Source organism: Kwoniella bestiolae, chromosome 4 (assembly GCF_000512585.2).
Source record: "Kwoniella bestiolae CBS 10118 chromosome 4, complete sequence".
In the NCBI taxonomy this organism is placed as follows: domain Eukaryota; kingdom Fungi; phylum Basidiomycota; class Tremellomycetes; order Tremellales; family Cryptococcaceae; genus Kwoniella; species Kwoniella bestiolae.
Genome location: NC_089244.1, coordinates 145,748 through 159,798, shown reverse-complemented (window position 1 = coordinate 159,798; position 14,051 = coordinate 145,748). Strand labels below are relative to the sequence as shown.

Below are 14,051 nucleotides of genomic sequence, written 5' to 3'. Positions count from 1 at the left end.
GTAAACTGCTGTATAATGAATGAATGTCTTTTGCCCGTCTAATTTGATTTTGAATCTCAATTCGCTAATGAAATAAGTATCGTCGTTAGTTAGGAGGGTTCACTGAGATCAGGTGGCCATTGTGTTTTGTAAGTAAAGCACTGAAAGAGTGGTAGTACTGAGCGTTTATTCCGCAGCTTCACCAGAAGATCGAACATTGCTTCTTGGCTTCTTCCGAGCGGCAGGTAGACAGTCCAATCGAAAGTCTCTCCCGCACCCAAACGATACGTACACGGATAATGCTGAACCATAAACCATAAGTCTAAAGAGATCACCTCGTACTTCCCTTCCTGACCATATCCAAGAAACTCTCCTTAGTCAGCACATCATCCTTGTTCCCACCTCGTCCAAGGATATTATCCTTCTCCTTCTTCTTGCCTACTTCGGGTTTCAGTTTCGCCTGGGCAGATAGGGAGGTCATGGCAGCTTCGGAGTTCTTGGATGCGAGGAGGATGGCGTTGAATAGTTTGATTACTGTTGAGGGTGATTAGCTTTGTACTGGAGTAATCTGATATATGTATGTTGTAGCTTTATGATGTTGAATGATGTTCAAGAGGTAAAAGAAGAGAGCGCGAAAAACAAAACACCCACCACCCCTCTGCGCAGTCTTCCTCAAACTCTTCTCAAACTCCATCCCACCCATGACTCCATCACCGGTACTCCAACCCTCAACCACGTCCTTCACCCTCGCTTTATCCTGCTTCTCCTCCTTTTCAGCTTTGAGCTGTCTCCTCGCCTTCGCTTCGAGCGATACAGATGCCTTGGCTGGGGGTTTGTGTGCTGATAGAGCCAAGATGGGCTGTTGGATTGCTTTATTCTGTTTTGTCTTCTCTTCGCTTGTGGAGGGTTCAGTAGTAGTGGTGGTTTTGGGTTTCTTGGATTTTGATTTTTGGATCAAGGGATCAGAAAGGAGAGAGGTCAAGGTTGATCCGAAGTCGTTCGCTGTTGTTGTTGATCTCTTTCGTTCTAATGCAATGCAGTACATACGTCTCAGCTGATGGTCATATTATATATGACGGTTATGGTCTCGTCACACAGCTTGACAGAAGCCATGATCGAAAGACAGTACATATCATTCAGATAGAACCGAAACTCACTATTCCCACTCTTTTTCCCCTCCTTCCCTTCTTTACTCCTCTCAATCTCCTCATCCGTATCCATTTCCATCTCTACATCCTCATCCTCGTTCTCAAATCCAGAGGCATTCCCTTCACTTTCCGACTCTAAATCTGATCCCTTGAATCGAGTAGGTTTGGTAGCTAGCGTGACTGATCCTTTCGATTTGCCCTTGGAGGAAGTTGATGGGCCAGCTTTGGGTTTTGATGAGGAGGCATGAGCAGGTGCGGAGCTCTTCTTGAGAGCTGATTTGAGCGGTTTGGATGGAGCGGACATATTGTTGATCGGACTGTATCTTGTGCTGCGATGAATCTTACTGGTTGATAGGAATAGACATAGAATAAGAAATGAGAACACTTTCTTTTCAATATTTTGAAAAATCAGAGCTGGATACAACAGAGTAAAACCTTCATAACCGGGTCAAAGCATAGCGCATACAGAATTGATCCCGTCTTCGCGTTGCGCTCGGACATCGCCGCTTTCCCATTTCCTTTCACCAGTATGCATTCACTGCTCGTATGGTATACGAGCACTGTACTGTATATATATGACTTATACCTCACATTCGTGTACTACTACTTCAATATATTATATTACATATCAGATCATCCAAAGTGACAAATGTGGTCCCTCTCTCTCCTCTCAACAGCCCTCCTCCTAACCTCACCGCTAACCCTCGCCCAACAGACATTCAAGATCCACCACAGATTCCTACCTCACCCTTCACCCGACTCACCACCTACTTTCCAGCAACTGGGTAATTTAGTCATCCAAGATACCCTCTATTCACTCGAAGATCATTCTAATGGATCATCAGGAGGAGGACAAGTAGACGACGGGAATGGATGGTATCAGGTTGGTGTACAACTGGGGGAACATGATGTACAGGAGGAGTGGTTGATTGGGAGTACGAGGAGTGTGAGTGCCTCGTCATCATCGAACATGTCTTGTATCTCTTTCACTATACAGCCGGAGAGAATATCTTTTCGAGGTTTGTAGTACTTGGTAGGATCTTACTAATTATGTCTGATGTAGTGTTACCTATCCTCTTCACCACCCAAGATCCAAATCCACCTTACATCGACCTCAACACCCTCATCAATCTCCATACTTCCTTCGTCTTCCTCCCATACATGCTCAAGCAACTCCACAACCTCCGTCAAACTCCCATCGAGGTTGAGTGACCTGAAGGTCGATTTCCCTCAAAACACTCAAAAGACATTCGGGTAAGCCGTCTTGCTTCCTACCCCTATTGCCAGCATACACCTATCAATGGTCATTGCTAACTCCCAGAACATAGCCCCTCACTTGCCCCTCCACCCACAGTCGACCCATCAACAGGCGCCCCCGCACCGCCAGAAGTAGAGAAAACCTTCTTCCAGAAATACTGGATGTACATTGTTGGTATAGCTTTATTCTTCGCTGTTCAGATGGGTCCCGATGAACCGAAAGGAGCAGCAGGAGCAAAGTAGACATCCCATCAGATCACTGCGCGACATGACAAAAAGAGAAGACATCGCAAGTCAACAGGTGTATGTATTGATAGATATTCGGATGCAGAGACATGCATATACATATATTGATACAAACATACCATTCTATAAGCAAATCCCCATAGGTTCGAAAACGTATAAACAGTCTTTGAAATCACGATACGGCCCCCCAGAAAGTCCTAAGCATACTACGCCTTGTTCTTCCCTCCCCATGGCGGAGCGTTGCCATACACCCACGGACCAGCAGGTCCGACCAACTGAGGCTTGAGATCTGAGATATTGTTGGCCCCGATGTTACGCATCGTATTGGTGATCTCTTCAGCTAGGACTGCAGGTGAAGACAACGAGAATCAGCAACAAGTACTTGTACGGACTGACCATCGCTTCCTCAAGGGCAAACGTGTCTGCTTGGCAAGGTATGGGTATGGCTTAGACTTGAGCAAGAGACCCCACTCACTCTCGCATAACCTCACGACCCCATCCTCGCCATGCGTCCCATTAGCATACAAGAAGCTCCGACCCAACCCCACAGCCTTCGCACCCAGTGCCAAAGCTTTGACTACATCCGCACCCGACCGGACACCTCCATCCATCATTACGTCGATCTTATCGAATAATTCGGGCTTGTTAATGCGCATTTCGTATAACAAGTCGATAGGTGCTGGTGCGCTATGGAATTCACCTAGAGTATGAGCCTCGGTACCTCCAGAACATCATATAAACCAAACTCACAAATCGCATTGTCTACCACCGTGGTTGGATAGTATGATACCCTGTACACCATGTTGTACACATAATTCGGCATCTTCCATACTTTGAATACCCTTGACGATGATAGGTAGGTTTGTATGTTTCTACGTATCATCCCATCGTCAGTACAACCATCCATCTCATTCTACTGTACACATCCCATAGTGGCAAGAAGAGGGAAAGGTAGACTCGACCCACCCGTATAAACCCTATATCACTCCACGTCAAATTCGTATCCTGATACCCCGATATCGCCTGACTAACCCCCAGCGGAGACTTGGATTTCGTCTGCCCATCCGAAGAGGGGGGAGGAGCAACAGCAGTTTTGGCTCGAACGTCTCGTGTACGCTTGGATCGCCAAGGTGTATCGACCGTAAATATTATAGCGGATGCTCCGAGTTCCGTGACTTTATGGAGCAGGGCTTCGGAGGCCTTACGATCCTTGTTGAGGTAGATTTGGAACATGACTTGTTGACCTGCTTGGCGGGATGACATGATTTCGTCGAGGGAGCAGGAGGCGTTGATTGAGATCTGTCATAGGATATTGGACCAAGTATCAGTACAATGCTCGTCGAGTCGAGGGATATTGCGGGTGAGCTAAAGATCTGTGAAGGAAGGAAAGAAGGTCTTGTCGGTGTGATGTGATGTTATGTTATGAATTGGACGTCACACTCACACCCTGTACGATCCCGCATTTCCCAGCACCTTTCGTCAAATTCACCTCACCCAGTGGATGTCCAAGTTTAGCCATAGCAGCTGGAGAGATGAATATTGGCAAATCCGTCTTCATCCCCACAAACTCAGTGTTAATAGATCCAGTCGTAGCGTCGCGAAGGATTCGGGGTCTGAAGTAATATCGTTGAAAGGCATCTTGGTTCTCCGCTGCGGCTATTGATGAAAAGGATCACGCTTAGTTAGCCATTCAGTCAAAAGTCGAAAGGTGAAAAGATGAATGGAACGCTTAGTAGTAGTAGCCAAGAACTCACTGAACTCCCTATCAGCAGCAGACTTATAATAATTCCAAGCCGTCCCTGACAATACCTTCTCCGCCCAATCCTCAAAATCATTAACCAACAACATCGCATCCACCGGCGGCAAGGTCTTCCTCGCCTCTTTTATACGCAGCTCTTCCTCTGTTGGCTCTTCCTCCGTGGGCTCGGGCATCGTCAAGGGATCGACAGGGCCGAGGTGCTGCGATTCGTCGAGGGTGTCTAGGGCGTCGGGCGGATGGAGGGGCTTGAATATCTTGCTGTGGTAGTCAAATATATCTCATCAATACAAATCGCGTGATGATCATGTAGTATTCTCTTCTTTGCACTAGCTTCTACTATTACAGATGATAACACTCACGTAGCATCCTTCCCTGCGTTCGCTAGAATGATTTCCGCTCCTCCCGGGTGCTGATCCAGGAAATCAGTCACGTCGTATATATTGCCCTGCAATTTCATCCAGGTCAGATCGTCCTTGGTCTTCTTTGCGATACAAAGCTCACATCAATTATAACCCAACAATCATCCCTTTTCGTATGTTTCTGAACCTCCTCGTAACTTATCAATTTCTGTCCTGAAGGTTGTTTGGTTCCAGGGTATTTATCTACTCCCTCATCTGCTTTGATAGAGGGAAGGAAGAATGTATGATAGGTTATTGCTATTCCCTGTGTAACCAGATTAGAATCGCATCAGCATCGTACCACGCGCATACATAGATACTATCGTATAAGATGACTCACAGCTGCCGCTGCTGCACCAAGTACAAGACTCGTGCTTTGCCTCGAGGTTGACGAGCTCGAGCTGTAACATCGCTGTGGTGCTCGAACGGTCTTAGTCGTAGCTCGTAGAGATCTTGCGGCTCTGGGTAGCTGTAAGTGTCTGAACATGGACATGATTGTACAATTGTCGCTGTGGATGGGATGATCAGAGTGAGATGGATATCTCTCTATACTATACTATTCTATATATAACGACGAATGGGAAATGTTGGATTGACTTGTTTTTCTGGTGGGCTCGGTCCGGGATCACCGGTGGACAGCTAAGCAGCTAAGCTGGTGGACTGCAACTGCAGGACCCACTTGTCCAATTAAGTGGGAGGTATATATAAGTATCAGGGAGTAGGGGTATCGAAAGGGGTTGTGCCTTAATCGAGGTTGCCACATTCACGCTCATCATCATCATCATCATCATCATGAAAAAAATGGGATCCCGTCCGATCGATGGTGGTGATTATTCTTACATGAAAAGTTCCAGTAAGACGCCACCACACGTGTGACTTACGCAATTCTCTCTCCTCTGCCCTCTTCTTTCGAGGCCAAAGCCAAGAGGATGTTGGGTGTTGGAGCGAAGACAGACCCATTTCCACTCGTTGTTTTTGGGTTCTTTCCGTTGGGATCATTCGCATTTGGTTGTTTCGTTTCAGACCTTTCCCTTTCCCCTTTCCCTTGTAGGCGAGCGAGACCTTTGGTTCTTGCCGCTCTTTTCGTTCTTTGTGAGGCAGAGTACCGCATTCGTTCGTATAGGTGGATACAGTACCTCAGTGAGATCGGGGGGAGATGAACGCACAGGTATGCTTATACTGCAGTTTTCTGTGCCAATCTTCATAGGGACGTTAAAAAAGTTAACATGCGGTGGTAGAAGGGGTGACTACAGATAGTAGATGACACGCAATAGGGTAACAAGCATCTCATGGAAGGTCTTTGGTTTTATGCCAGATTATTTCGATAGACGGATCAAATCTCATCTTGTCAGAATGACATGGCAGTACAGAATAATCATTCTGTAGTCCGATCTGATCCTATGTCCTGTATTCTACATCATGTATGCCGTCTCCGTGTCAATCAACCCAAAAGGTGAAACATGAAGCTATGTATATGTGCACAATAGTGAAAAGTAAATGGACAAGTGCAGTTGAGAAGAGAATGAGATGAGTTGTCCGATGATGACCAGGTTGTGATGTAAAAGGGTCCGAAGCGCCACAAGTCAGTTGGTAGTTGATGATCGACGAGTTTTCCACTTTTGGTACTGGTACTCTTCACTTTAGACCTTCTTGTTCTCTTTTGCATCTTTGGTATCATTATAATCATCATCATCACTCACTACTGCAGATACATACACGAACAAGCAGAGGAAAGGGAGCAACACATTGTACAAAGGTGAGTTTGATCATCTCTAAGTCTCATCTCAAGGAATGTGCTATGTTGGTAGTGTTTTCGATAAGGTTGATGTTTCAGTTTCACTACTGTCTGTCTACTCTTTTACACTACTTTACGATCGTAACTTACTCTTTCAATCTTGAATCTTTTCTGTTATATGCTGTCGTCATCATCCACACCAATCATCAACCATCATCATACATAACATACACCATATATCATTTCCATCCATCTCTTGCATCTTCATCCTGCAACTATCTCCATACACATACACATACTACCATCTTGTTATTCATTGTAATCATTATCAATCCCTTTCACCGTTCTCGATCGCAAATCACCGATCCAATAATCATATAAATATCTGACCAACAACAACTATCCTTTCCCCTCATAGTCGATCATCACCAATTCACCAATCAACACCAAATCCATGTATCATCTTGCTCGACATCTCCTCTCCACTCTCTAATGCATGATCGAGACACCCCCACCACTCTCATTCCACCCGATCGTTACAACTAAAGTTTGAATTTTCACCAATTCATCTTTTCACCTCGCGATCGGTGAACAATGTCCAACCCAACATTACCAAACACAACTAGGACCAACATGGCTCCTCGATTAACTCCACCCCCTCCCTATACTTTCTCCTCCCCATCAACACTCACCGATCTCCCATCATCGTCGACCTCATCAATAATTCAACGTGCATCATCCTCATCATCCAGCTCCACCCACCCATCTTCTGCATATCCCACTCCTGATCTCTCCACCGCTCCAACATCCCCTGCTACAGCCACTGGTACCATCCGATCATGGCGTCCTACCGCCAATATCCCCTCGCACGTACATCGACGACATCGTCGAGTCGGATCGGACGGTGAGGAGGCCAATCGATGGTTGTCAGAGGACGAGGGGACTGGATCGAGTTCATCGAAACCCAGGAGAAGGAGGAGCGTCGGGTCGAGAAGTAGTAGATATGGAGATCGGGAACAAGATCGAGGTGGTAGAGGCGACGGCGACGATGATGATGGTGGAACTGGACCTAGTACCTTCACAGACCGATCTAAAATCACTTCTACCCAAGACGCAATGGATACCATCTCCCGATCTAAACACGCCTCCACCGCCAGACCACAACCACTTCGAATGGCTTCTTTCGACTCTCGTCCTGCTCGATCCTCTTCTTCTGCTTCCGATCTTCAGCAATCTCAAGCGACTGTCGCCGTGGGTGCAGATCCTCCGCAAATCGAATTGCTAGTCCGACCTCCAATTGCCGCACCTTCAGAAGCTACAGTGGGTCTAGGAATCAGCACACAGGATGCTAATCCCATACCCACCTTGCCTGTTCACCAACTCTCGTCCGATCCCATCGGAGGTGTTATCCCATTGATATCATCTTCTGGAGCTGTTCCCGATTTCGCCAGTGGTAGAGGTGGGGATGGAATCGGCGGATTGAATATACCTGTGGCCACGGGTGTGTCGGAGGATATCGAGTCTGCTGCATCGAGGCTGGAACATCGAAAGGATATGGTCAATAAGTTGGGGCGTATCTTGGGATGGTGAGTTTTCGTCTTCAGTCTCTCGTGCTTTTGTCCGATGGTATTCTAATCTCTCTTCATCTCTCCTCATAGCGCTTTATGCCCTTCCGTCGATGGTCATGCTCCTTCCCTTCATCATCCCATCACTCTTCCTTGTGGTCATACCTTATCTTCCAATCATATCTCCATACCCTCTCCCCCTCCTCTACATTTCACCAATGAACCTCCGTCCGAGATCTTCGCGGCTCAACAACGACAACATCAACAGCGATTGGCGATCTGGGCAAACGTCATGTGCCCTATCCCCACTTGCAAACGATTTAGCCCAACAGCCAGCGCTTCAAGTGTGATGTCCAATGTTGACGTGCCCGGCGCTGAAAGTACATCAATCGATGCTCAAGTCGGATCTAGTGGACAGAGACCAGCTTCAGGAGTACATTACTACCCACCCGCTCCTACTCCAGCTACCATGCCTGCTCCACCTCCGGCATATTCCTCCGAAGCTCCTTCCGCTTCTTCGAGTTCTCCATTACTCGATGTGACAGTTGACAAGATCCTTGCCATCGTTCAAAAGGAAAAGCATCGACTTGAAAGTCAAGTAGCTGGTGTTACTGGAGAAGAAGAGACCGACGTCGAATCGTCGACAAGCTCAGAAAACGAGGATTCTTCACCGCTTCCTCCTTCCACCTCTCAAGCTTCGTTGATGGATGAGTTCTCTCATCTCTCTTCCTCGAGCATGAGCAGGGGTATGAGTCGAACGGGCTCGAAAAGGCGTAGGGGCGAACGTAGTGAAAGGTCATCCCGAAGGCTGTTACCCAGATCAAGTTTGAACCAGACTCTAAATCAAGATAATTTCGAGAAAGAATTATTAGGGACATTGGAATGTGACGTGTGTGCCATGCTGTTATATGAGCCTGTCACCACCCCCTGTCAACATGTAAGTTTTTCTCAAACATCGGTCATTGACCTCTTGACTGTTTCAACCTTACGTTATTCTGCGGTTTTTGTTCTGTCACAATAACACTAACGCTACTTTTGCTTTGCTTAGTCTTTCTGTTCGAAATGCCTTTCACGTTCCTTAGATCACTCAACACGATGTCCCGTCTGCCGACAAGATCTACCCAGTTTCGCATTCTTCCAGGATCATGCGGTTAATAAAGTATTATTAACTATCAGTGAGTCCTGTATATTTCGGGTGACTGCATCTTATTTTTATGCTAACAAGTCCGGCGATCACTAATTAGTCAAAACGGTATTCCCTGAAGAGTACATCGAGCGTCAAGAAGCTATCGAGCGAGACGAACGAGACGCCCGTCTCAACACGCCAATCTTCGTTTGTACCCTCGCTTTCCCGGGGATGCCAACGATCTTGCATGTCTTCGAACCGAGATACAGATTGATGATTCGAAGATGTATCGAATCTACCTCGCCTAGATTCGGGATGGTCTTACCTGCCAGAGGGACGGGTTCACCCCAAGTACAAGGTCTAATGGAGTACGGTACGATGCTCGAGATCCAGAGTGTACAGATGTTACCTGATGGTAGATCTATGGTCGAGACTGTCGGTACGCATCGTTTCAAATTGCTGGAGAAAGGGAATCTGGATGGGTATTCTGTTGGAAGGATTGAAAGGTATGTTTGATTTCCACTCAAGGGCTCCCGAAAATCACAAATAATTTGTTTCGGGTCTACCGTAACATCATCGCCCCATGCCCGAATAATTTCGTCTGACGAACAATAATGCTGACTTGTACGATTTCCACAACCATTTCCAGGATCGACGATGTCTCACCTGAAGAAGAAATCGCCATGGAAAGAGAAGCTGTGATGACTCGCGCCAACGCCACAATGTCTCGGAACAAATCCGGCCCTGCAGGTTCAAGTTCCACTCCACAACCTCTCACCTCGGTTGGTGGTAATACCAATCCTGCGGTTCTGATTCCATCATCAGAAACTGGAACTAGCGTCAGTATCCCTACCTCAAGTCCGGGTGCATTGAACGTCCCCGTTCCTGCTCCTGCTCCACTTGGCGGTATACCTACTTTCGGTTCAGGTGGAGGACCGGTGGACTTCGCCGCTTTGGCTTCTGCTTCTGCTTCCACCGCTCCCAGCGTGGACGATACGCCCGAAACTACCGAGGAACTCATGGCGATCTGTCAAGCTTTCATCGATCAGCTCAGGTCCGGTAGTGCACCGTGGTTGTTACAAAGATTGAATAATACTTATGGGGTTATGCCTACTGATCCGAGTGAATTCAGTTATTGGATGGCTTTGGTGGGTTCTTTCTCCCTCTTTGAGCCAATCGTTGTGCAGTCCTCCCCTATCTATGTTGGAATCAGGTACTGACGATTGAATGATTAGGTAATGCCAATTGACGAATATGAAAAAGCGAGATTGTTGCCCATCCGATCACCCAGATTGAGATTGAAATTGATCGTACACTGGGTTGAATCGCTCAGATCGTCTTGGTGGTGAGTTTGCTTCATCTGTCAAACACAGTCATCATCCCGCTGATGTACATTTTGTTCGATCGAAATAGGTTCTCAAGCGGGTAAGCCTATTGGTTTTTCTTTAATTTTTCATATCAACGATCTCGCTGACTGTTCCGTTTCCCCCTCATTGCGTCTTGATTTGATATTGGTCCACCAAACAGGTGTGTTGTCGGTTAACTTCATTCGACTGATATCCCCCCTGTACTGCTTATTCGATGGTTGGTTGCTCAGAGTCGCAAGGCTCGTTCATTGGTTCCGACGTTAGTTTGGCTAGTTAGATTCAGGTCTTGGAACGGCGGTAGAATTGAGTCACAATTTCCAGATATTCCTTGACATCTTCTTTAAATGTTACCATCACGACGTACTCTGTATCCATCACACCCCACACATCACGCAATATTTTATAGTATATACGCATTTTACATAGATTTAAATGACTTTACTTCGGAAACGGAGAATGCATGATTGTAGCATAGGATGTTTGATAATACAGACATCCTTTCCGATCTGACCCCGGCCAGCTTCGAGTTCGTAAAGAGGAACCGTGTGCACAGGACTCGTAAGATCTTGGTAGGCTGGATCTAACGTTGGCGATAGTGGTTGTTCCCCGGATTGTTATCGCCTCGACGGTAGGCATATGCCGAGGGATCAGTTGTACTAGTAAAACGCGGTGTTCGGTCGCCGTCACCGTCTGGAAATGAGATCGGCGGAACTGGACGGGTGTGTCATGTCCAGTTTACGAGTCAGTATATATTGCCCCTCAACGTAACTACTTTAAGTGTTTGGGTATTGTTTTTGCAGGACTCACGAGTGAGCCTGGAAGAGGCGGTGGGAGGCGCTACAGGTGTGCTGGTCTGAGCGTGAGGTTGCGTCATTCCGGTAGGGGCAGACCAGGAAGGGGCATAGTCATGAGGGTAGGCCGAGCCAGGGGCTTCAGGTGCGACCGTCAAATGAGAAACTTGCCCTTGAGAGTAGCCGTTAGCGGGCTGTGGCAGTGAGAAGGGTAAGTTTGGCGTATTGTATCACGTTTTGGCGCAATTTTCGACAGTGAACTCACAGATGGTAGAGACCGTGGCTGTGATCCTAGGGTGGGAGCGTAGTAGTGAAATTGAGACTGGTCGGCAATTCTATGACGCGCGTACGAATGATCCTGTGACGAAGATTCTGGTCATGATGTCGATGCTGGCGCTCGCCGATGGCACCTCATGGTCCCTTGTCCGATAAGGTTGAGGTACGCACCTTCAGCGCACAATCTGGCGAGATGCTCAGCGTGTGGATAACCCTCATAACGACTTCGGAAATCGTCATTAGCCGCCCCGAGGATAGTACAGTAGCAGCCGATCTGCCTTCGAACGATCCCTCGGAGCAGATAGTCTGGAGATCGTTGATCGGATCTTTCAGACACTTAGTCAAGGATGTGGTGTATTTGGTCAGTCTTGTCTTGTCTTGTCTTGTCGCTCTTATCTTTGTGCCCATGAAAATTGGTGACAGAAAGTCAACTTTGTTTCTGTGTAAAGGGGATAGGTCATTACGTACTACGACAATCATTGTAGGTCTCAAGATACCCTTCGTACAGCTTGATCGCATCCTCCTCCATTGTGTAGATTGGCTTTAGTGTATTCTCTGGGTGATCTTGGGTATTCTCGATCGTCGATGAAGAACAGCTCTACAACGTGAAGTGAAGGAAGATTATGGATTATGGGAGAACAAGAAATAAGAAAAAACAAGAACCACAAGGCCAGCAAATTTGCCTAGAGCTGGTGTCTTATATACACCGGTGCATGGGACTGTGGATGCTGTGCAATGGTATCTTCTTTGTGACTGACACGAATCATCGACGAAGGCTGAGCTGACATTACAGCACCCCATCGTCCGAAATTATGAAAGGATAACGATATGGAAGGTCGAATCAGACCAAGACTTCTCGACTTGGCCGGGGACTGTTTTACATTGCCGAAGCTGGTGATCCAAAACCTCTGTGAGTCCTTTTCTCATTGGACTTGAGCTGACATACTTTACTTTTCACACATCATTTATGACTTTATAGCAACACATTCCACAAGGAATTTTCACTTCGAAAACGGAGAATGCATGATTGTAGCATAGATGATGAGTCATTTCGGGCATTATGTTTCTTCTGATGTGACCACGGCCATCCTCAAATTTATGAAAAGTACGATCTCTACTCTATGACCGGACAATGTGGGTGAGCCTCGAGTTATCAAGGCCTGGACAGTAGGCATATTCCGCTGGATCAGATGTAAAACGCAAGCACGAATCGGCCTGTCTTGTTACCTGCCTCGCGTCAACGTCATAATTTAAAACATGATGGATCGATGGGACTGGTGTGCAATATCCACGTTAAAGTCAGTCTAACTGTATATACCCGTTCAAATGGCTCGAAGAACTTACGAGTCTCCCCGGACGATACGTGTGTGCAGGTCTGAGCGTAGCCTCCGCTCCCAGCTTGCGTGACTCCGGTGAGGGCCAGCGAGGAACAGCAATTATAGTCGGTATAGTATATCTGGTAGGCCGGACCAGGAGTCTGAGGGGTGACGATGACTCCGTGATTGGAAAGTTGCGATTGAGGATATCCTGAAGTACCCTGTGGCAGTGGCGTTGAGAAGGTTTGAGCGTAATAGCTCTGAGGTGGTGCTGTACAAGAATCATCATTGTGATTATGGCTAGAGCTATACCCGTGATTTGTATCCGAGCCATAGCTTTGCATTTGCATCATGACCCGGTGATCATGATGTCGCTCATCAGAACACCGTTGAGTAGACTGCAGCAGTGAGAAAGTTAAGTTCAAGTTAACGGGCCCTCGTCCGGCAACGGGATCCACTCACAGAATGTAGGTTCCCTGAACCGGAGGTCAGAGTGGGAGCATGGTAGATATATTGGGGTTGGTCGTAGGTCTTCTGATTCGGATACGAAGAGTCTTGTAACGAAGACCGTACTCCTGCTGGTGCTATCCATATATACGAAGCAAGCGCCTGATAATATTCATATTCCTTCCGATCCAATTCTGTTCCGGTTGATACTCGCGCTCGCTCACACTCCCTCCGAGTGGCTCGTTCAGTAAGGTTGATAATCGCACCTGCCGCGCACAGTCTCGCCAGTTCCTCAGCATGGGGAGTACCCCAATGGCGATTGGCGAAATTGAGGTTAATATTCGAGAGTATCGTAGCTGCACTTTGTCCATTAAGAGTTCCCGTGTTCCCCAGAATCGTTAGGTCCTCGATTGAACGTATTGGATCAGCTAGGGATGAGCTGTATCTGGTAAGTCTTTGCCTATCTCCGGTATCTAAAACCTTTCCAAAGTACATTAAGTTAACATCCAGAATTAGTGAGATAGTCGAAGTCAGAAGTAGATGAAGGGGGGCCAAGGGGGGCCAAGGACCGTTCAACCTTGTGTAAATTGTGAGATGTTGGGACGTACCGCTACAATCGAACTTTGTGCGATATTGTTTTA

At 47.1% G+C, this 14,051-nt stretch overlaps 6 protein-coding genes across 6 annotated transcripts; 2 read left to right on the top strand and 4 right to left on the bottom strand.

Moving 5' to 3' along the window:
- Positions 1 to 310: 310 nt before the first annotated feature.
- I302_105626 (uncharacterized protein) lies at positions 311 to 1,431 on the bottom strand (the record flags this gene model as incomplete). The annotated part of the gene is made up of 3 exons (XM_019191374.1): positions 311 to 513; positions 631 to 1,005; positions 1,137 to 1,431. The coding sequence occupies 3 exons, from the start codon at positions 1,429 to 1,431 to the stop codon at positions 311 to 313; spliced, it is 873 nt and encodes a 290-aa protein (XP_019046004.1).
- A 345-nt stretch (positions 1,432 to 1,776) lies between these two features.
- Positions 1,777 to 2,627, top strand: I302_105625 (uncharacterized protein; the record flags this gene model as incomplete). The annotated part of the gene is made up of 3 exons (XM_019191373.1): positions 1,777 to 2,073; positions 2,191 to 2,381; positions 2,456 to 2,627. The coding sequence occupies 3 exons, from the start codon at positions 1,777 to 1,779 to the stop codon at positions 2,625 to 2,627; spliced, it is 660 nt and encodes a 219-aa protein (XP_019046003.1).
- A 209-nt stretch (positions 2,628 to 2,836) lies between these two features.
- On the bottom strand, positions 2,837 to 5,280 carry I302_105624 (uncharacterized protein; the record flags this gene model as incomplete). The annotated part of the gene is made up of 9 exons (XM_019191372.1): positions 2,837 to 2,976; positions 3,106 to 3,317; positions 3,381 to 3,502; positions 3,597 to 3,929; positions 4,075 to 4,286; positions 4,385 to 4,647; positions 4,749 to 4,834; positions 4,891 to 5,052; positions 5,128 to 5,280. 9 exons carry the CDS (start codon positions 5,278 to 5,280, stop codon positions 2,837 to 2,839), a joined length of 1,683 nt encoding a protein of 560 aa, XP_019046002.1.
- A 1,836-nt stretch (positions 5,281 to 7,116) lies between these two features.
- Positions 7,117 to 10,562, top strand: I302_105623 (uncharacterized protein; the record flags this gene model as incomplete). Its single annotated transcript, XM_019191371.2, has 6 exons — positions 7,117 to 8,108; positions 8,181 to 9,024; positions 9,136 to 9,262; positions 9,332 to 9,719; positions 9,863 to 10,361; positions 10,449 to 10,562. 6 exons carry the CDS (start codon positions 7,117 to 7,119, stop codon positions 10,560 to 10,562), a joined length of 2,964 nt encoding a protein of 987 aa, XP_019046001.2.
- A 598-nt stretch (positions 10,563 to 11,160) lies between these two features.
- On the bottom strand, positions 11,161 to 12,055 carry I302_105622 (uncharacterized protein; the record flags this gene model as incomplete). Its single annotated transcript, XM_019191370.2, has 4 exons — positions 11,161 to 11,291; positions 11,388 to 11,565; positions 11,637 to 11,729; positions 11,819 to 12,055. The coding sequence occupies 4 exons, from the start codon at positions 12,053 to 12,055 to the stop codon at positions 11,161 to 11,163; spliced, it is 639 nt and encodes a 212-aa protein (XP_019046000.2).
- Positions 12,056 to 12,833: 778 nt separating this feature from the next.
- Positions 12,834 to 13,905, bottom strand: I302_105621 (uncharacterized protein; the record flags this gene model as incomplete). The annotated part of the gene is made up of 4 exons (XM_065870122.1): positions 12,834 to 12,874; positions 12,992 to 13,361; positions 13,426 to 13,547; positions 13,635 to 13,905. The coding sequence occupies 4 exons, from the start codon at positions 13,903 to 13,905 to the stop codon at positions 12,834 to 12,836; spliced, it is 804 nt and encodes a 267-aa protein (XP_065726194.1).
- Between the last annotated feature and the right edge of the window lie 146 nt (positions 13,906 to 14,051).